Source organism: Callorhinus ursinus, unplaced genomic scaffold (assembly GCF_003265705.2).
Source record: "Callorhinus ursinus isolate GAN/ISIS: 27379988/994484 unplaced genomic scaffold, GSC_fseal_2.0 scaffold5, whole genome shotgun sequence".
NCBI classification, from domain to species: domain Eukaryota; kingdom Metazoa; phylum Chordata; class Mammalia; order Carnivora; family Otariidae; genus Callorhinus; species Callorhinus ursinus.
Genome location: NW_027397067.1, coordinates 19,533,654 through 19,556,727, shown reverse-complemented (window position 1 = coordinate 19,556,727; position 23,074 = coordinate 19,533,654). Strand labels below are relative to the sequence as shown.

The 23,074-nt window shown below is 38.6% G+C and overlaps 1 protein-coding gene across 3 annotated transcripts in view; it reads right to left on the bottom strand.

Annotated features, from left to right (window-relative positions):
- PREX2 (phosphatidylinositol-3,4,5-trisphosphate dependent Rac exchange factor 2) overlaps positions 1-23,074 on the bottom strand; it is a 294,349-nt gene that overhangs the window by 28,043 nt on the left and 243,232 nt on the right. For all 3 annotated transcript variants that reach the window (XM_025871440.2, XM_073892858.1, XM_073892859.1), the window contains 2 exons: positions 6,357-6,423; positions 5,923-6,113 (listed from right to left, as the gene is read on the bottom strand). In XM_025871440.2, coding sequence (XP_025727225.1) covers positions 5,923-6,113; positions 6,357-6,423 — 258 coding nt within the window. The remainder of the gene's footprint in view (positions 1-5,922; positions 6,114-6,356; positions 6,424-23,074) is intronic.

Here is a 23,074-nt window from a genome sequence, read left to right as displayed (position 1 = left end):
CCCTCTCAAGTCATTTTTGAACAAAAGATAAATGGGTATATTTGAAACCTACACTTGCTTATTATGGTAATTTTTTTTTCTGTCCCATAGCTAGAATCTAACGTACAGATGGAAATCCCCAGAGTAAATCTACTTGTCTTACTTGATGTTTTCACCCCACAAGGGAAAAAGATGCAGCTTTGTCATCTGCCCTGTTAGGACTCTGATTACCTAAGTCAGGTTACCTTGAGTGCCCCACTTTTATAAGATCCTGCATTCCTTAAGTTAGGCCTATTTGTCAATTTGTCCTTTGATGTCATGGTTACGACAGAATAAAATATTGCTAAGAAAGTCCTTCAAAGTTCAAACAAAAGTGGTTTCTAAAATTGCTAATTGATAGTTATCTGAAAACGTTTTTTTTTAAATTGTTTACATGTTCATCTTCATCTGAAATAAAAACTGTCTGATGAACCAAACTAGTAATACAGATTTCTCTTCAGTTGTTTTTATATTTTAATTCCTGAATTTCATTTTCCTAACAAATGCTTATAATCATACTTTGGGTCCTATACTATGGTCACAGGAAATTATATAAGTGTCAGGGAAGGGGAAGAGAGGGCTGACTTTGAAGATTCAAGGACCATTGGTAATACTGTCAAATGTGAAAGTATGTCTCAATTTCCACATAACCAATGAAGGAATGCATCTTGGGAGTAGACCCCTCTTAAGTTAGAAGCTTCACATATATGTGGCCTTTGAGTTCCTAAAACTTTATATATGTTAAAACTAATTTCTACAATGTATTAAAAAAAAAGAAGTCTAATACCATAATACAGCGATGGTAGCTAGCTTGATGTTTATCAATATGTTTTTAAATAACGAGAACAGGTAGGCCTTGCCACAGACTGTTTCCTTCTCACACCTGGGCAGGGTTCTCATCAGAAGACAAGACACTGACTAATGCTAGGTGCTGGTGAATCCCTGATTCAGTGAGCCCTGCCTGGTACTACTGCTCACAACCCCCACAGGAGGAGTGAACGGGAGGTATGTTACTTACAAATGCAGGCCATTGTTTCCTGGAAGAGATTTATCCTCACAACAAAGCATGAAGATAAAACGTATAGATCTCCAAGGTTTGGGTTCAAAGACATCACAGGGCGAGTTAGACACGAGGCCTGTGAGTGCATCACACACCTTCCTGCGAGGCTGTAAAAGTTCTGACATCACTGAAAACCAATTATTAAAAGATACTGAGAGTATGTGGACAAAAACTCTTTGGAACAAGTCCTTAGAGGCAAAACCTGTGATCCCAGATTTACTGCCCTCCCTAGAAATTTCTTTGACATATCCTTTCAGGTAGCCTCTGGAAAATTCCACCCACTTGTTCCTACTGGCGAAGGAAGCAGAAGATAATGTAGTGGGAAGAAAACGACATCTTTGTTTTTGGACAGAAAGACTCATGATTCAGGTTTTATAACATTTGCAGTATACTGATTTATACTGGTTAAAGAAAAACAGTTGGCTATTAAGTTGGGGTGGGAATAAAGAACTACAACAAAATGAAATACCACATTGAATGGAAGGATGCTGCAGTCTGAAATAAAAGGGAAATTTAGAATCCCTGTTTGTATGCTTTTGGATTGCCTGCAACAAATAGCTGGCAGGAGTACAAGAGAGAACTTGAAAAGCCACGGGCCGATTCACTACTTTAAAAATGTTCAATTTGGCAAAAAAAAATTCTGTCTATAAAGCAGGTATACAGAGAGTCTCTGGCATAAATCTTTGTCGAAAAGGAAATTCAAAAAAAAAACTATTCAATTCCAATATTTGTATTTGTTTATCAAAGAAGTATAAACTAAAGCACTAGTGACTTATCATTGTACATCTAGGAGAGAAGTACACTAGATAAATGGATTCAAACAGCCTCTGCAGACCAAGAAAAGGGGAAAGTGCTACACGACTATGTCACCTTCTGGTTGTGTTGTACCTGAGGAGGAGCCTTCCGAGAACCTGAACAATATATATTATTGACCACAGAGGTTTAAACTCCTTGACACAGTAATTCTGCCTGGAGGATACTTTTGTTTTTCTTTTAACTTAATGGAAAATAAAATTGAAATCTGAAGAGCTACACAATGAAACCAGCCTCTCTGCAGGCATTATGGGTGATGGACCAGGAACATAAACCACGAAAGTGATCATTTAGTAAACTGTGGCATAGCAACTGGTTGGATTAACTCCGTAACAAATAAAAGTGATAATGAGAAAGGCTATGTGTACAACTGGAAAATACAGATAGAGCTGTTATGAGCATAAAGCAGATTGTTGGACTATATTCACTAATAAAACTATGTTCAATTGTGCGTTGTTTGATGGAAGTTGCAAGAGATGACACAAAATGAACATGAAAGAAGGCATGTCAGGATGGGAAATTATAAAACATGCCATTTGTTAAACTACCTTTAACATCAAATTTATATTGTTTAAAAGGCAAAAACCTGTTTTTAAGAAGAGACAGTCCTATTCTTCTTGCACCATCCAATAGCAATGAAGACACCTGACATAAGTGAATAGTTAAGAGAGTGTGGGCAGGGAAGTTCATCAGCAGAATGGTAATACACACGAAGGATTGCCCTAGGGAAAAGAATTTAATAAAAACAAAGCCAGGCTAAATGTTATGAGAAGATTTTAATAATTCATCCTGAATTCTATTCCTGCTAATCTCGCATTCACTGCTGTATGTAGCTCTGCCATCCAATTCAGGTTGGCATTAAAACATCTAGACATTAATGCTAATTAAATCTGCCTTTTCATTCTGAAAAACCACATTCTTCTCTTTAATATCAAACATATGCAGAATCATTCAATACTCTAAAAATATTTTATATTCTCTTGTTATTTTGCAAATACAGTCAGAAAAGGCAGGAAACTGACAAATGGGGATCCCATATTACTGACCATTTCTCATCTTGATTTTAAAAGTAAATGGTAAAAAATAGTTTGTGCAATATTTATTCTGACTCACGTTGTGAACTTCTCCCCTTTGTCAGAACCTGAAGGTAAGCCTCCATGTTCTAATGTTGAGTGCAGGTGTGGATCTACTTGGGTTTCTCCCTAGCTGTCTGAATCATAATTACGAAGAATTATTTTAAGAACGGTCTTTATGTGAGATTTCTAAATCCAATATAAATTAGCACATTTTGTTGTCATGAAAGATGTAAGCATAGCCTTCACTGAGAGATTAAAAGATAATGTTATTTTTTTTAAGATTTATTTATTTATTTATTTATTCGAGAGAGAGAATGAGATAGAGAGAGAGAGCATGAGAGGGGGGAGGGTCAGAGGGAGAAACAGACTCCCTGCTGATCAGGGAGCCCGATGTGGGACTCGATCCTGGGACTCCAGGATCATGACCTGAGCCGAAGGCAGTCGCTCAACCAACTGAGCCACTCAGGCGCCCAAAGATAATGTTAAACTCCCATTTTATTCTGTGTAATAGGAAAATAAATCTGTACCATTTTCAAATAGCATTAACTTTAAATTCAGCATTTGCCATGGAGTATTTGTACCTGTACCTCAGTAAATGTCTCTGAAATGAACTAAAGCTACATTTATTTTAAATAGTAGAAATGGAAAAAGTCAAACTACTTTGAAATTTCAATGTTACTTGCAGTCCTAACACACCAATCAACGACTATGGTAATTATAAAACAGCTGTGAGACATCAATCTATTTCTCCCAGGTAACATTAGTCAGATTCTAAAATTGCTCATGGGCTAGCAGAGAGACTGATTGGGACCACCTGGTCATGGCTCTAGGATTAAATGCAGATTTAACTGCATTAACTTCCAGTAAATTAATGTGGAGGTAAGAGGGTATGCTTTTAGTTTCAAAGTCCGGAAGTGTCCCCTTTGTGGTCACAGCGTATCCAGTCCTCAGACAACTATGATCTTGCACCGGGGTAAGATAGGAACACCAATAATCAAGGAAATGGCACTTGGTGAGGCCACAGTGGCCTCGATGCAGTTCGTTGAGCTCCCATGTGAGCTCCATTTGCATTGCTGCTCCCTAGGATCGAATGCTCTTTCTCTGAAATATCTGCATAAATCACTCCTTCATTTCATACAAGTCTCTGATGAAATCCCTTGTTGGATGGTGCTACCCCTTCTTCCAATCCTATCACCTTCTACCCCCCTGACTTCTGTTCTTTTTTCTATTTATTCCATCCAGCACATTACATATGTATTTGTTTACACTATCATCTGTTACCCCCAATATGATGCACACTGTTTGAGAAGAGGGACTTTAATTTTTCAATGCTGTATCTCCAGCAACTAGAGCAGAGCTGGCACATAATTGGTACTCAATGCATATTTACTGAGTGAATGAATAATGAATACATAAATGAGTGAGTGAATAAGTGGGAACAGAAGGAGTGAACATGAGCTGATCAGAAGGGAGAGATCACTTCTCTGCTAGTAAACAAATTATGAAATAATATTTTATTCATTTGGTTGCAGATGATATTTTCAATTAAGCTTATTACAGCTTACAATAGGGCACAGAGTACACAGCCATTCAAATAAAGGAGAAAATTTTGTATATTTTGTCAACCACAAAATATAATGCTCCTTTCAGAGAAATAAGGTCTTGCCATACTTCGTAAGCAAGAACACACTGTGTAGGACTTGAAAACTAGAATTCGGGCATACCAAATTGAAATGGAATTTTACAGATGAGAACCTGCTGCCTTGGATCATTTTTCTCACTTTTTACCTCTTCACCCTGACTCATCAAAACCCAGTTCAAACATCACCTTCTTTAGGGAAAGGTCTACCCATCTCAGAGATCTGTTTTCCTTCTGAATCTTGGTTTCCGGCTGTACCTTTCTGAGGTCATTTACATTTTCTTGCAGTGGAGGTCTATTTGTTCTTATTCTGTTATCTCATTATATCTTCTTACATTTTGTTATCTGTTGTTCATGGTGTCATGCTGTATTTATGCCTCTAACATGAGCATCATTGCTTTATGATGTTACACGGCCAACAGTCAAACTGTAGTCCTTTGCATAGGTCAAGTACCACGTAAATCTGACTACATAATACCACCATCCGTAAAATCTAACTGGCCCAGTTCCAAGAAGAGACTATGATGGGTGACAGGACACTATTTGCCTACTCAGATCACAATGAGGACCAAATTCTGTTTTATTATTTTTACTACATGGTTTCACTTCCTTGTGAAAATGGTGAGGTGACAGAGGAGGAGCACGTGGTTATGGGGAAGGACTTGACATGGGGTCCTCCACCCCTATTTTGCAGCTGATGCAGGTGTATGAGTTCACAAGCCTACCTTGGGTGTCCCAGACTGAGCACAGCTGCCTAAGACAAGCCACCTGCACTGGACCCATCTAAGATCTCCCCTTCCATTTTCAAGAACGTATATTGTGTGGGCTCCTGGACTTAATTTTGCCAAAAGCAGAAAGACAGTAGTAACCCCAAGGCAGCACCTACCTCACAACCAGTGGATATAGAAACCCAAACCACCGAAAGTGGAATGTCCATCAAGTGCAGTGAAAAAAGTTTTGTTTAGCTCCCTGACAGCTCCTACCAGACAAGTTCCTACAGTGAATAAAATCGATGTACAAGTTTGTGCCTAACGTACAAATCTTGTAATATAAATGCAAGGGTGATAAGATTCTGGGCAGATAAGCTACAGTGATATAAATGTGGGATGGCATTCATTTGTATGAACAAATAGCCACCGAACCTAAAACTAAAGCCAGAAAATACCGTGTCACCATGATCTGATTTCCCAAAGCTTATTCCAAATACATCCGAGTCCTCTGAACGCTTCTGGTTACCATTTCCCGTAACCACAATGTAAGGAAGAACCTCCAGATGCAAGTGGGGACAAGAGAGGCAGGCAGGGCAGGCCACGTACCTGTGCACGCCGCTGTTGCACATGATGATGTGGCAGGCCCCCAGCCGGTTGCACAGCTCCGAGGACACGGACAGCAGCCCCACCCCGGAGGCGCTGCAGGCTGTGTTTGCGCAGGCAGCCGTGCGCTTGGATCTGATAAACGAGGCTACCAGCCGATAAAGTTCATCCAAAGCATTGAGAGGCCTCATGAGCTGCAGAAAAAAGTGATGAATGTAATGTCCGACACGTTTAGTCAGAAGAAATGCTTTTAGATGGCATACAATTCACTGCTGTTATAACGTTTAATGAAGAGTGTAAAATATTTTCATTGTGGAGGTAACGGAATCGGAGACTACAGATATTTGTAATTACACATTGAGTACAGCAGCAGAAAAAGTAAATAAGGGAGGTCTGTAAAGGGCAAAGCATCAATAAATGCAATCATCTCTTTTTACCTTATCTACATAGGCAGCTTTGGATGTGGAGTTTGGTGGTGAATTTGACTTGTCCAAGTAGAAGGCCCTGTAAGAATCCAAGGAATAAGTGATCATTTATTGTTAGAAAAATTAAAAGGCATGAAGACATGCAAGTTTTGCTGACTTCCTTTTGAAGACAAATAAATAAACAAGTTGGACACTTGGATGGGTGGGAGTGCAAAAAAAAGTCAACAGTTTTACATTAAGAAAAAATGACTAATGAGGCACCTGAGTGGCTCAGTCAGCTGAATGTCTGGCTCGATTTCAGCTCAGGTCATGATCTCAGGGTTGTGAGATGGAGCCTTGGCTTCTAGCCCTGCACTCAGCGGGGAGTCTGCTTGAGATTCCCTCTCTCTCCCTCTCTCTCTGCCCCTAACCCCCACCCCTGCACACACACACTCTCTCAAATAAATCTTTAAAAAATTTTTTTTAAAAATGACTAAAGCCACCACCAGCTCCATTACACACTGTGTGGCCTCAGAGACATTACTTAATTTGTGTATGCCTCAATTTCCTCTTTCGTAATTTGGGGATAACGTTAGCTTCTACTTCACAAGCCTGCTAAGAAGATTAAATGAGTTAATGCAAATAAAACCTTTAGAACAGTGCATAGCACAGAGTGGGTGCCATTAATATTTTTAATAATTTATATTATTACAAAAGTTGGAGAAATATATTTTCTTGTGACTACTGGAGAATTACCTAGTTTTCATTTATTGTGCAAGATTATAAAAGTAATACTCAAAAAACTAATTTTAAACAGAGTACTGAGTTGAATTCTTTCACCCACTAAGCTGTGCTCAGACTGGAAGTTAGACCCTCTTCAAGGATACACTTGTTCTTTTTGTCACCAGGATGCAATGTGGCACTAAGTATTTTAATACATGAAGCTGAATCCTAGTGACATGCAATTATCCAAAGAATATTGCTGAGTTTTGCTTAGCAAAAGTTTCAGTATATTATTTAGCCAAGGCTCAATACTACACTGACATTGTAAGGGAATGACCCATGAAGACAGGATACATTTAAGTTATATTTAATCTACTATCTATTTTTGATGAAGTGAAATTATTTTCAAGATGTGAACACTTAATATCAATGTACCAAAATAGGTTCCATAATATTAGAATGATTGTCAGACAAGATATTGAAATAAAACTGATTAGACTAGTGTTTCGGAGCACCATTTAGAACCTCAAAGGACCATCAGATTATTATCAAATGCATGAGTAGCAGTGGGCAAAATCAGTGAGACAGAACTTTATGCCCAGAGTCCCCCTCTATGCACACATGTGCACATGCACACGTACACTGCTATTCCCATTAGCACTGTACCTAATAATGATGTTTGCTTTTGTCTTTTTAAGATAAAGTAGCATGGCTTAATCAATTTTTACACTTTAAATAAGGAAAACTTTAAGAGTCACTTCCAAAATGAAAATTAGGCTCATTCTTACTGAGAATTAGCTTATTCATCTCTCAAATACAAATTCAAACAACAAAAATTTAAAAAACAGTTCTGCATCCAAAGTTGGTTATTATTCATTATAATTCATTTTGAACTCCTAAAGATTTCCATGTACCATCCTGGTACAAAGGTGGTGCCTCAAAGCTGGAACCCATAGAGATACCTTGACCAGATGTTCCCATGCCTTTCCTCAAGTGTGCTTGGTAGAAAAATCAATAGGGTAGAAAAGAGTACACAAGTCCATGGAAAATTATTCCCTCAGCCTAAATCCCACAGCTACCTGTTGCTCCTGAGCACATAAAGCTGCCAGGAGTATGAGGACTCCAGTCACCCGAGGCGTGTTCTGCTCACTGCTCACTCTGGGTTATGGTGGCATAAAACACTCTAAAGTGGAACACCACCAAGTGCCAAGAAAACATAGTTTCATTCAGCTGGTGGAGTCAATATCTACTAAGGGCACTGGACCAAGAGCAAAATCAAAGGTATCTGAGACATTTTTAAATTTTCAAGATTGTCCCCAGTATCAGAAAGAGATAACAATAATCTAAGAGGACTGCTGGTATGAGAAGAGGAAATGAGCCAGACTTGTGTGAGGTACAAAAACATGCAATGGGGCTGGAGTTAGAGTTAGGTTAGAATGAATGAGCACCTGAGAGAGGTCAGAGGGTCAGAGTCTATAGGTAGGGACTTATACACCCTGACAAAGACTTTGGGTTTTAACTGGGCTCATTACCAGAAGACTGGCTGTTTTATAAACCTCGTTGCTGTGCATAAACATTCATGTTCTGAAAGTTCTGAGTGGCTTTCATTTCAATTACACAGGTACATGTGTAGGCTACTACTAAGAAAATCCAGGTATGCACCACCATGCTTTAACAGATCCTGCCTGGCACCTGGCACCTCTGCATTGCCTTTTAAAGAAACGAAACATTACAGATACAGGTGAGCCCCTTCTCCACTCCCACTCTTGTTCCAAATTCTGCCTCCCCAAGGTAAATACCACCCAGAGGCTGGCATTTACCACTTCCATGTTTACAAGATCACCCACACAGTTGGCCCAAGTGGATTGTCAGACCAAAGAACCGAATAGCTGTGATCGTTCTTCCACATCCTTGTTCACATTGATGTTATGAGAATTTCAACCTTTGGTGTTTTTATTTTCAATGTGCATATATTTGTTGGCTATATTTCTTCTTCTTTCCTTGCATGTTTGTATTTCTTTCTTTTGTGTCATCTTAACTTTCTTTACACAGAAATCAGTTATTACTTTTTATAGCAAGAGTTAAATTTGGTGACATTGAGAAGCTGCTGTTCCTCTTAGATTTTTTTTTTTTTAAATCCACACATTCTTTCCTCAAAATATTCAGTTTTAAAAGTTGGGTATTCTATTACTATGTTTGATCAGCATGTCAGTGGTATATGTTGGCATTAAATTCTAGAAACCAAATTACAGGACATTTTCCCCCTCAACACTGTTCTTGGTGTCTGCTCTCAATTAGGTTGCCTTTGCTTTGGTACTAGTCTGTATTTTTTCTTCGACAGGTAAAGATTTTCATTTTACCCTCAATGTTCTGAAGTTTTACCTCAAAGTGTTTAGGCATTGATTTTATTGTTGTTTATCCAGATAGGTTCTCAGAGTGTCCTTTCAACGTGAGGAGTCTTGTCTTCAATTCTAAAATAATCTCAACTATTATTTCTTCACATAATCTGATGTTTTCTTTCTCTCTCATTCTCTCTTTCTTTCCACTCACACACACTTCTAAAAATCTTATTTTCCCATGACTGCATTTTAGGTGATTTCCTAAGTAATAGCTTCCAAATGAAAAAAGATCTGTCACTGTCAAGTCTAGAGTTTATACTTTCTACTGGGAATTTTATTTCAATGTCTTTAATTTCCAAGATTTCTGCCTATTCTTATTTCATTTCTACCACTAACAGGTAAACTCCTTATGAGAATGCAAACTGTCTATGTGGATGTGGTTTTTATTTACTTGGGTTCATTCCTACATCTCCGGCATATAACAGTGTGTGGACCATAGTAAAATCTTAATAAATATTTGTAAATAAATAAATAATTAGATCACTGACTGTTTTTATTTCAGGATTTTCTACCTTTTTACGGATGGCAATCCTTTGTTTATATTTTGAGCATCCAAAATATGCTCTCCCAGGCTGTTTCAATATTTTAATTTCTTCCAGTAAAATTTATTCTCAATGGTCAAATCCATTGGCTCTTTCCTAGTGTAAGGCTTTCTCATGTGCTTTGGAATTTTGCTTTGCAGGTTCATTTGAAGTCAGAAGATTTTTTTATTTAGTTTTATTTAGCTTTTTGATACACCTCCAACCCCCATCTCTCATTATCCTTCTCTTACAAATGATTTTGTGCTCATTAGGTGCCCAGAACCACTCATACATAATCCGTTTCATACTGGTAATTCGAGTATTAAATTATGCTGACATCTGAATTATTACCAGTCACTTTGGTGAGCCAGTGAGTGACTTGGTTCAATTCCCAGTTTACTGGTGATGCTGCTTTCTTCCTGCCATATAAGGCTTTCCTAGCATCAAAAGCTATAGTCTTAAGTAGTGGGAAGGAGGTTTCTCATCCTTGCTCAGAAGCAGACGAGTCCTTCTCTATGTCTTGGCTTCAAACTATAAGGCTGGCTCTGGATCTCCATCTAGTGTAGAACAACTTCAATCTCTTATTAGCCTAGAAGAAGTCATACTGGCCCTTCTGTCCACCTCCAGAGGCCTCAGCATAGCTCACAACTCATTACTTGCATTTTCTTTTGATTTGTGGGCCTCGGAGATGATAAATCATGAGCTCAGCTGTGACTTTTACATTTTCTGACTTTGTATTTTACCTAGCTTGCTAGATGCTTGGGACGAAGCTGGTGCTTCAAAGCCAGAACCTGCAGAGACACCTTGATCAAGGTCCTCATGCCTTTCCTCAAGTGTGCTTGGCGGAGAGAGTAAAGCAATTAAAAGAAGTGCGCAAGTTCAGGGACAAATTATTTAGCCTCCCAGGGTCTCAAGTACCTCGTTTTTACAATGTATATTAAAATTGCCTAACGTATATATATATAGCATAATGTCGACTATTAATCAAAATAAGTACTCAGTATTGTGGTAAGCAAATAGGACGCATTCAGTAGTCAATAGCAATTACTATTCAAGGACACACAGTGGGAGGCATCCCCTGGAGCATTTTTAAGGCATAGCAAGGAATAAACATAAGACCTAAACTTTCTCCTTTCCTCTAAGGCCACCTACAATATTTTCTGTTACATATAAAAAGTGAAAATTAAAGTAGGTACTTGGAAGCTACATAATTCCATGATCAGGGCACAAATAGTGGTTCAGGTCTAAAAAGAAAAGAACCTTTCTTTAGGTTAAAGAAGACTGTTGGGTGGCTCAGTCGGTTAAGCATCTGCCTTCAGCTCAGGTCATGATCCCAGGGTCCTGGGTTTGAGCCCCACATTGGGCTCCCTGCTCAATGGGGAGTCTGCTTGTCCCTCTGCCCCTCACCCCGCTTGTGCCCTCTCTTTCTCTCAAATAAACAAATAAAATCTTAAAAAAAAATAAAGACTGTCATTTAAATGGCTTAATCAGGTGCATTGGTTGTACACACTTCAGCTCTTCTGTACCTTGAATTGTTTGGGAAAGAAAATATCCTGGAGTAGCAGTCGTAGATCATTTGTATCCCCTACAGAAAGCTTCACTACAGAAACCTCCACTACAGCTGGCCACAATGAACACTCTTCCTACTTTCAGAAACAGACGTTCCTTCCAAAAAAAAAAAAAAAAAAGTTGTCACTTGTTCAGCCAGTTCAGAGCAGGAATATGTGGATTTTAATTCATTTAAAACAATCTGGCAGAGGGGAACCTGGGTGGTTCAGTTGGTTAAGCACCTGACTTCACCTCTGGTCATGATCTCAGGGTCCTGGGATGGAGCCCTGTGTCTGGCTTCCTTTCTCCCCCAACCCACTTGTGCTCTCTCAAATAAATAAATAAAATCTAAAAAAATAAAAATGGATTTGGCAGGAGTGTTAAAATTTCCAAAGGGCTAAAATCCTTAAAGGGGAAAAAAAAAACAACAGATTTTACGAAGGGAGCCAGTAGAAAAATAACTTTTGTAAATTTAAAATGTGTAAATGCCCACATCAAGTGAAACCTTATTCAGAAACAATCTAATCTTTTCCAAATTGCTATATAGCAAAACTAAAATAGAAAAAGCATCTAATGATATAACTGCACCCTTCAAAATACTCTTAGAAGATAAAGGCCTCCTGCAAATACAGAATTAAATGTATTTACTGATCCAGACTTGTACAAATAGTTAATATTTGTCAATCCATGATTAAAGAAAGCAAGAAATCATTATAAAATATATCGATGTGCTGGTGAAGTCTGAGGAAATAACCATGGAATACAGCCACTTTGTTACTCTTAAGAAATTTACATAACCAACACATATTTTAATTCAACCAATTATTTGTTAGAATTGAAATTTAGACTTGAAGTTGCAACTAGTATTAGGTACTCCCCATCAGAAAAAAGTCTGTTCAGCCACCTATTTTATCATCTTTAAGGTTTATAGGTATTCACAGAACTTCAGTATTTTTCAGAATATGACAAACTGTTCACAGGAAATAAATTTCTAATGCACTTCCCTTAATTATGAAAGTCTTACAATGCCCCCTAATCAAAATTTATGAGCAAGTTAATGGCAAAATTGGATTAATGCCCAAACTGACCATAGTTTATTATGCTTCTGAGGTTAGTAAGAATGAAGTCATGGTCCTTTGTCTCACATAGCAAATCTTATTAAGACCGTTTTGAAAGTGCTGCTATGTTATATAGGCTGGACAGTAAGTTTCCTTTCATGCTAGCATACATTAGACTTCGTTGTCAACTTTGTAAATTAACTCTGCCATATAAAATTGATACATTACGATAATATTTTTTCATTTAGTCCCTGAAGAATAAAATACCAATGAAAGTGGTGATAATGTCGAAAGTTATAATACTAAGTGGCATAAATATATCCAAATCAAATAACTACAGTGAAACTAATCTTGGGCATTTATCTCATATAATCCAGTAGTGGAGACAGGTACACAGGTATTTATAAGACAAGGTAGAACTAACTGACAGGTAAGTTTATAGGTGAAAAAAAGTTATTGGGATATACTCACATGAGGAAGAAGCAAGGCCATATAAATAAGAATACGGCATAAGAGTTGGACTTTGACAGATGGATGGGATTCTGGACAGGTCAAAATAGGAAAGCAGTGTTTCAAATGGAGGCAACACCAAGAACAGCAGAACAGATACAGAAGTGGATGGAGCCAATCTGGCTGAAGAGCAGGTTCATGTAAGGGAGGGAGAGAGAATGTTGCACAAGTAGGCTGGATCCATACTGTGAGGAAATGAAATACCAAGCTAAAGAATTATAATTCATTTGTTAAACACTGGAGAGAAGCACTACACGTAAACACTTAGCTACCAGTAAAAAAGTAAAAATAAATGGAAAGAAACAGATGACACATAAGATATGAAAATTTAGGGAATTCAGAGCTGCAAGAAATCCCAGAAACAAAGAATTATTTGGCATTCAAAATAAGATCATGGTAATGAAAACAGGGAATTGATGTTTGCCATGAGAGAAAGAAAATGAATTTGGGGAACACTGAGATTAGTTTATGTAGTTATGCAGGTTAATTTACTAATTAAAAAATTAGGGAAGTGCTTTCTCAACTGGGTAAAGAATTAGGATCATAGCTCTATAGGGTCTGGCAGGTACTGCAAGGGGTCAGGTTTTCACACAGAGACAACGCGACAGCTTGATATAAAAATTTAAACCTATTAATTTTGTCATAAGGGATACCCAGAGGTTAAATCAGTGACAAAAGTGACATTCTTCTCATCTGGCACTTTTCTGACTTTTCTGGATATGCTGGAGGATACCCAATCCAAGAGAGATCGATTAAGGCATAAGTGCTACTAGTGCTTTATAAATAAGGAGGAACAACTATAGTATTCAGCTCAGCTCTCTTGCTATATCCTTGTTTTTTTCTCCAGATCATTGCCTATGAGATCACTGTTAATAATAATTTATGAAAATTTCTTACTTGGCCAAACTCCTCTATACTTCTCATAACATCATGTCCTATCCCAAAATATTCTAAACTGTATAAGGTGGCTTTTGGATTTTAGCAGTTACTCTGCATTTCAAAAAAGAACTATACCAGTGTTTGTTCAGTTATGGATATTAGTCATTGGTATGGTTGGGTATATCATTATCACAATGGCATGGCAGTTGACTATAGCTGTGACTGGGTGTCTGATGAGAATTACTGTTAAGCTGCATTGGCCTACCATAGCACTTAAATTAGAAAAAAAATTCTACAGAAAATATTATTGAAAGACACTGATTTCTTGTATAAAGGAAAATCACCAGACAGGTTCACCCTGTACCCCTATATGGGTAAAAAAAAATACATGATGATTAAGTAGGTGGGAAAATGTTAATTTGTACCTCTATCCTACCCTTACCCACCTTCCATGGCCACAAGCATTAGCCCTGACTTTTCCGGAATGTGTTTTACTAAAGTTACATGAAGAGAAGTCCTGAATAATGAGATAAACTTGGATTTGCTTGGATAAATCTGTCTTCTGCCTTGTCAAAAATGGAGCACTCAAGGTTATAGTCCTTATAGAACTGTCTGTATCAGTGAACAACTCCATTTCTACTTGAGTGTTGGGAAAAAAATTCCTGGAAGGCTAACGAAGCAATCTGCGTGACCACACAGGGCAAGACTTTCCCACATAAAAAAAGGACTTCTCTGAGACTTCTCTGATGCCCTGGAAACAGAATTATGGTGTCAGAGGTAGTGGGGCCATGCCCCGTTGCTCTTTACTGCTGTTGATACTCTCCTATTATTCTTTTCCTTTGACAACCTTCTATCAGTGACTTCACTGTATTAAAATCCAAATGTCTGCTTTCCAAACCCTCTTACTGCATTCTGATTTTTGCTCCTCCTTTCAAGCGTCTGTGAGGGTGATACTTCTTTCTTTCTTTTTTTTTTTTTAAAGATTTATTTATCTGACAGAGAGAGACACAGCGAGAGAGGGAACACAAGGAGGGGGAGTGGGGGAGGGAGATGCAGGCCTCCCGCGGAGCAGGGAGCCCGATGCGGGGCTTGATTCCAGGACCCTGGGATCATGGCCTGAGCTGAAGGCAGACGCTGAACGACTGAGCCACCCGGGCGCCACGTGGTATTTCTTTCTCACATCTGCAACATACATAGATCACCACAGACTTAAAATGCTTCCAATAGTGACACCATACTCTGCTACTACAGAGCACAATCTCTGGAAATGGAGAGACAAAGTCAAACCCCCAAAAAGAAAGCCTTTCCGAGAATAAAGTTTAACTATATCAAAAACAAAACATCTCATCGCACCCAGGAAAAACAGTAGAGTCAAGTAATATTTCTATTTTTAGACTAAGTCTATTTAATTTGACAATTATGTCTCCAGAAAGTTTGGCATCTTCATATTAAAGGGTAATTTTTAGATTTAAAATCATAAGTTTTTTTAGGTTTAAAGCCATAAAAGGCTCAACTGACATGAGGTTGACAGATCAGCTTCTCCTCCTCCACATCTTTCTCTGTATTCCTTATTTGACTCCAATTGGACTTCAAAATTACCTTCCTAAAGCACAGAGATGAATATTTTATTACCTTGCTAAAGTTATTCAGATTTCCCCAGGGCCCGAAGCCTACCATTTGGCCTTCAAGGCCTGCCCTAGCAATCTAGCAATAAGACTTCCCTTCTTATCTCCCATCTCCCTCTTTGCTCTGCCATGTTCACGCTGGATTCCCCCAGCACACCATCCACCTACAGGAAAATTGCCACACCTTCTCTCATATTATACTATCTGCCTGGAATCCCCTCTCACCTCCTCTGCTTGGCAAGATTCTGTTGATCCTCCAAAACTCTGCTCAAATATGACATCTTCTTGAGAACTTCCCAACTGAAACACATTTATCCCACTATACGACAGCAGGTTGCACTCCTTCTGTCATCTTTGCTAAACTGCATACTCTCAGGGGGGCAGAGAACCATTTTTTTGTAAAAATGCGTCACCCTGGGGTGACTGGGTGGCTCAGTGGGTTAAGCATCTGACTTTGGCCCAGGTCATAATCTTGGGGTCCTGGGATCAAGTCCCCCATCCAGCTCCCCACTTAACAGGGAATCTGCTTGACCCTCTCCCTCTGCCCCTGCCCTCTGCTTCTGTTCTCTCTCTCTCTCTCAAATAAATGAACAAATAAATAAATAAATAAAATCTTTAAAAAAATTTGTAATACCATAACCAAAGATAGTGCCTGACACACACACAAAATTTGTATTCCCATAACCAAAGACAGTGCATCTAATACTTGGTATAGTATTGAACTAAATTGAACTCTATTTCATTAGAGCTGTAAAGGATCTGGAGTTAGCATATTATCAACCAACCAAATATATATCTGACTTAAAAGAGATAAAGAAATATATTAAATATTTTTTAAAGACTGATTTATTTATTTTAGGGGGGTAGGGGCAGAAGAAGAGGAAGAGAGAGAATCTCAAGCAGACTGCTGGCTGAGTGTGGAGCATGACGTGGGGTTGGGTCACATGATTCATGAGATCATGACATGAGGTAAAATCACAAATTGGATGCTTAACCAACTGAGCCACCCAGGTGCCCAAGAAATATATTAAATGTCTTCGTTTATAGATAAAATGATTATTATGCACATTTTAAGAAGGATTCTTTGTGAGAAAGATTCTTTTTAAGCTTATGAATATTAGACTACATCTCAATTAACACTGAAGTACAATACTTAAAGGAAAGTATTTAACAATCATCAGAACCTACAATTAGAGAGGAAGGGTGTTTAACGATCCCTCTTCAGTGAGAGACAACGATGAACAAGAGAAAAATATTCACAGGGTCCCTTGCAAGACTGACAGTAGTGTTGTTTCACCTCTAAATGACTGTAGCAAAAAAGGATCCAGCAAAATACTCGTTCAGTTATAAATAAGAAAAGATGAAAATAAACATGAGTAAGCACAATTGCATTGAGATTTTAAATGTCTAACTCTTAGCTTTTATACTTTTATATTAGAATCTATAAAAAAGGCTGTACTTCCCTTTATTTTGTAAAATTCAAGGCCCTTAGTACAGTACTTAACACACAGCCAGTCACTCAATATTAGCTAACATCATAATAATTGTTATTCATTTTTCAAAATTTTTATAATTATATTTAAGGCATACACTATGATGATCTGATATAGACACACATAGTGAAATAATTACTACAGTCAAGCTAATTAACATATCATCTCCTCAGTTACCATTTTTTTATGTGTGATGAATGCACCTAAAATTTACTCTCTACTAAGCATATTATCATTGCTTTTTTTTTTTTAAGATTTTATTTATTTATCTGACACAGAGAGAGAGACAGTGAAAGAGGGAACACAAGCTGGGGGAGTGGGAGAGGGAGAAGCAGGCTTCCCGCTGAGTAGGGAGCCCGCTGCGGGGCTCGATCCCAGGACCCTGGGACCATGACCTGAGCTGAAGGCAGATGCTTAATGACTGAGCCACCCAGGTGCCCCCATATTATCATTGTTCAACATAGTATTATTAAGTAGACACATGCCCGTACATTACTTCCTCTTCCCTTTCTCCTCCTTCTTCTTCTAGATTCCACATATAAGTGAGACACATCACAATTCTTTTTGACCTATTTCTCTTTGCATAACGTTCTCTGGTTCACCCCATTCTATTCTGGCATGCAAGGTCTCTACTGAGAAATCCACTGTGCACCTTATGGGAGTTCTCCTGTACTTGAGGAATATTATTTCTCCTGCTGCTTTAAAATTCCTCTTTGTCTTTGACTTTAGGCAATTTTATTATAATGTGTCTTGGAGAAGACTTTTTTTGTGTGTTGTAACTTTTGGAGGGCCTATGTGCTTCATAAACTTGGATGTCCAAATCTCTCCCCGGACTTGAAGTTCTCAGCAATCATGTCTTTAGATAAGCTTTCTGACCTTTTCTCCATCTCTTTTCCCTCTAGTACCCCAGTAATGTAAAGGTTGTTTCTTTTAGTGGTATCTCCTAATTCCCGGAGGCTCTCTTAACTCTTTTTCATCCTTTTTCCTTTTTGTTTCCCTAACTAGATAATTTCAAATGTCCTGTCTTTGAGTGCCCTGATTTTCTTCTTCTGCTTGGTCGAATCTGCTTTTGAAGCTCTCTATTAAATTCCACAGTTAAGTCATTGTATTCTTGAACTCTAGGGTTTCTTCTTTTATTTTTAAATGGTTTCTATTTCTTTTTTAAACATTTTATTTTGTTCATGCATTGGTTTCCTAATTTAATTGTCTCTGTTTGCTTGCACTGTGGTTCACTGAATTTCCCTAAGAGAATTATTCTGAATTTTCTAACAGTTTATAGATCTCCATTATTTAGGATCAGTTACTGGAGCTTTATTAATTTACTTTGGTGGTGCCATGCTTCCTTGATTATTCAAGATCCTTATGGTCTTGTGTTGGTGTCTGTGCATCTGAAGAAGTAGGCAACTCTTCCAGTCTTTATAAACTGCCTTCAGCAGGGAAAACTTTTTATCAGCTAGACCTTCCAGAGATTCTGGGGTAAGAGGGGGCATCTGGTAGGGTGTATTGGTAAGTAAGTCTGATGCCTTGGTCAGCAGGCAAGTAGGCTTGGTGCTTGGGTCCACAGGGTTCCATAGGAACCCACCTGGAGCCTGGGGTCAAGAGGGTTAGTCTGGCACCGGTGTAGGTCTGGTTCCTGGGATTGTGGTGAAGTTGGGTGCTCACTGCACTCTTCTTTCCCCATGGGGAGTGTGTTTCTCTTCATCCTGGGCTAGCCAGGTTTAGGGGAGGGGTTATGGGGGTAATATAACACATATTTTCTTATTTCCATGCTCCACTCAGGTGCTATAATCCCTCACCTAGAATCTTTTGTTCCTGTTAAAGTATTTTTGTTCATGGAGAGTTGTTGTTCAAATTAATGTTTCTGTAGGCAGAGGGACATTGGAAATTACTATACCATCATCTTGCTGGCATCACTTCCCATTAATATTCATTCTTTAAGACCCATCTTCAACATCACCTCCACTCTCAAACTTCCTCTCTACCTTTAGAGTCAGAGGCTCTTCCATTTCCCCAGCACCCAGTACATTCCCTAATGTTGGTATCTATGGTTGTGTACTGCAAGGATTTGTTTACACGTTTCTTTCCCCGCTAACTATAAGCACCTTGAAGATAGAGACAATGTATAGTTTATCTTTATTACTTGATTACTCTGCATAGCATCATCCACAACTCTGAGTGTTCGACATGTTTTGGTAGAGTAAATATACTTCCTAAGTTACCTAAATTAAATTTCCTAAATTGGTAAGTGACAGCTCTAAACCATTTCCAAGGAGAACGGGTCTTCTCACAAAATTTATTCACAAAATATATATACACTCTTACTGTTTTGCTTATGAACCTTATAATAGGAAAGAGATAACTGTATGAAAAAGACCAGCAAGGTCACCGCCCTATCTTCAACTTCCAAAGTGCTTAATTAAAATCAGCTGAAGCAGTGTGGAACTGTCACTGTCTTCTAAGATATTAAGGGAGACAACTACTCAGAAGTGAGTCTCATCTTATAAACTGCAGACATCTGCTTCAGACAGAAGGGCAGGGAAAATGTAATAAAACTAGAAATACAGATACACAAAAATTAGAAAGATGTCATTAGCAGAACATGGTAAGTGAAAATGCATTAACTAATTAAAGCTCCAATGGGACTGTCTTTGGCTAATTTCATTCCTCAGATGAGCAAACTGATCAAAAGTAAGTTTTAAAGAACTATTTGGAATTGAAGATAATCTCCACGAGGGCAGGGACTACATCATTTCATTTATGCCTTGCACCTAAAACACGCCTGATCCAAAGCAGTTGCTCAGTAAATATTTGTTAAATGAAGCAATAAGTAAATAATTTAAGGGCAAATGAGAATCAGTACTGATTAACAAGGAGGAATCTCATGCACTACTGAGTCCTTCCCACAAAGAACAAGAAGTTCTATCAACTTCATTCTTAACTAGATGAACTAATGAGAAGTAAATAAATTTTCACTGGCTCTAAATCTTTTAGATACTGTCTGATAACCTCCTTCCTCTTCCATTTAAATTTCTCCCAAAGAAGTCTAATTTGTTAATCCCACTTCCAAACCTGCAGCCCACTCCCATCAGACGATTGTAGCCAGACTTCAACCACCACCCTTCTCAAACTATTCTGCCTAAGGATGTCAATGCTAATGACTTTACACTGGCCAAATCCAGTGGACAATCCCAGGCATTGTTTTCTGAATCTCTTCTTATATATGAGGGTAACTCTTGGTCACCCTCACCTTTTCCAATTCTCTATTCACTAAGTCTTTTAGCATTAGCCTGGTGCTTTGTTGGTTTTCACACATGCACTGAAGCTTGCCTCTTCTGCCTCCTTCATGGGCTCCTCCCCCTTACCTATTCCTCCAGCAACTGTTTTCTGTCCCGCCTCACTAGTCTCACTCTGAACCCTCTCCTTAGTCATTTTTTTCTCCAGCAGACCCAAATATGCACATCTCTAAACTCCAGATTTGTGTATTTGTTCACTTGTTCAATAGACAATAATAATAAACAGTAAGTTGGACTTGGTGGCAGGTACTATGGATAAAAGGATAAAAATAAGACAATTTACCTGCAAAGAAAGTACATTTGAGAGAGGACAATAAACAGGTAAGTACAGTCCAGTGTGAAAGTGATCTAAAAAGGTTTAGCAGAGTGCTAAAGTACAGTAGTAAGCCTTAGGACAAGCAAGCATTGGCAAAAGGAATGAAGGGTCTTTAAGGCATAAGGAGAATCTTAAGAGTGAAAAAACGGATAGTCCATTGAGATCACAGAATTTAAGTCGGTACAAAGCTACTTAATCCCCTGGAGAGAGGGGAAGGCATGAGAAATGGCAGGGGGGAGATTACTCAGCAGATATAAATAGTAGTTGAATGAGTGAATAAATGAAAGAAAGAAAAATGAAAAGGACAGATAGAAAAGACAAAGGAAAGAGGGTAAAGAAAGGAGGAGACAGATAAGCAGACAGACAAGGGAGGGAGGATGGGCGTGAGGGAGGGGGTGAGAAAGCAAGCGAGCCATAACCCTTATTTATCATGGATCCGCTATGTTGTATTAAATAGAAGAGAAGAGGTAAATGATGTGAAACTTAAAAGACTTCCCCCTTGTCCTTATTGTTGATAAACTACTGGATATCTCCCTAAACCTCCTGAAATCCTTATGGCATTAAGGGTCTTGAAAGTAAAACAACAACAAAACAAAGCAACTAATCCTACACTGTTTCCTGTACATAAGAATGTGTTGTCAGTACTTTCACTCAATTACTTCGACAAATATTTTTTGAACATCTATTTGGGGATAAAGCAATGTTTATGTTTTAGTGATACAGCCATGAGCAAGTTCCCTGAAGGAACTTGCTTTCTGGTATGCATGAGGTGTGAACTTGTCTTGCCTTCTCTGGTAAGGGTCTGAAGAACCTGACGGCAGCAGGCCTTCTTTATGGGAAAACGAAACTCTTAACGCTGGCTCTTCCTACATCTGCTTCTCTACTATAGTCCAGCCCTGTCCCCAGTGTAGTCTTCAAGGACATTTCTTCACCCAGACACAAGGCAAGCTTGCTCTCCTTCCTTCACAATCTGCCCTCAGCTCACTTTCCAGTTCTCATCCTTGTTTAGGGAGCACACACAAACATATGAAAGGCCAAAGCTACATCTCGCACTGGTAATTATTTATTTTAAATCCCAGCTTATGTCTTCTAGCTCAGTGCCACTCAAAATGTGGTCTGCAGACTTAAGGAAAGAATTTGTCTGCAAAAATTTAGAAATTGTGTAACAGTTTACATTGTCTCAAAACCCAAAGCATTCAAAAGCATTTATTTTATTGAACAGGGTACAGACCAGTGCAGTAAGTCACATGTGATGTAAGTCACAGAACAGTTATGCAGAGTAGGGCCCCACAGCAGTGAGTGATATTTGAAGGTTAGTTTGTCAGCTACGAACCAAAAGTGTATAAAAATTGAAAACAAACATAAGAATTTGTTTTTATTTAAAACTCATCACCTGGGGCGCCTGGGTGGTTCGGTTATTAAGTGTCTGCCTTCAGCGCAGGTCATGGTCCCAGGGTCCTGGGATCGAGCCCCGCAGCGGGCTCCCTGCTCGGCAGGATGTCTGCCTCTCCCTCTCCCGTTCCCCCTGCTTATGTTCCCTCTCTTGCTGTGTCTCTCTGTCAAATAAATAAATAAAATCTTTAAAAAAAATAAATAAAACTCATCACCTCTACAGTTGTTTTAACTATTAATCAGAATTTTTTTAAATTGATGGTTTAACATCTAAATTAGAAAAATAAAACTGGTAATATTCATCCATAATTTATAGGTGACAATACAATTTCGTTGGATTTTTGTTAAGAAATTGCTCTTAAATCTTATCTTCCCTTCCCATCAACATATCTCTGTGAGATTGGTTTTCTTCTATTAAGTGAATTATTTTTTTAAGGATTTATTTATTTGACACAGAGAGAGAGAGAGAGAGAGTGCAAGTAGGCAGAGCGGTAGGCAGAGGGAGAGGGAGAAGCAGGCTCCCCACTGAGCAGAGAGCCCGATGCGGGGCTCCATCCCAGGACCCTGGGATCATGACCAGAGCCGAAGGCAGACGCTTAACCAACTGAGCCACCCAGGAGCCCTGTTATGTGAGTTATTAAAAGAGGTATGGAAAGAGTTTTGGTGTACATCTCCCCCTGCAAACTATATTGACATCCTAACCTAGATTAGTTACTAAGCAAGAAACTAGCTCATTTCTCATATTAAAAGCTTTAAATATTGGCATATGCAGTGTTGTTCAAAGTATACATAAAGACATTGAATATGGGGAATCACAATTTCACTCATAATTTTTATTTATAAAAAGATTTACTTACTTATTTTATAGAGAGTGGTGGGGCGAGGGGGAGAGGGAGAGAGAGAATCTCAAGCGGACTCACCGCTGAGCATGGAGCTTGATGCGGGGCTCAATCTCATGACCCTGGGATCATGACCTGAGCTGAAATCAAGAGTT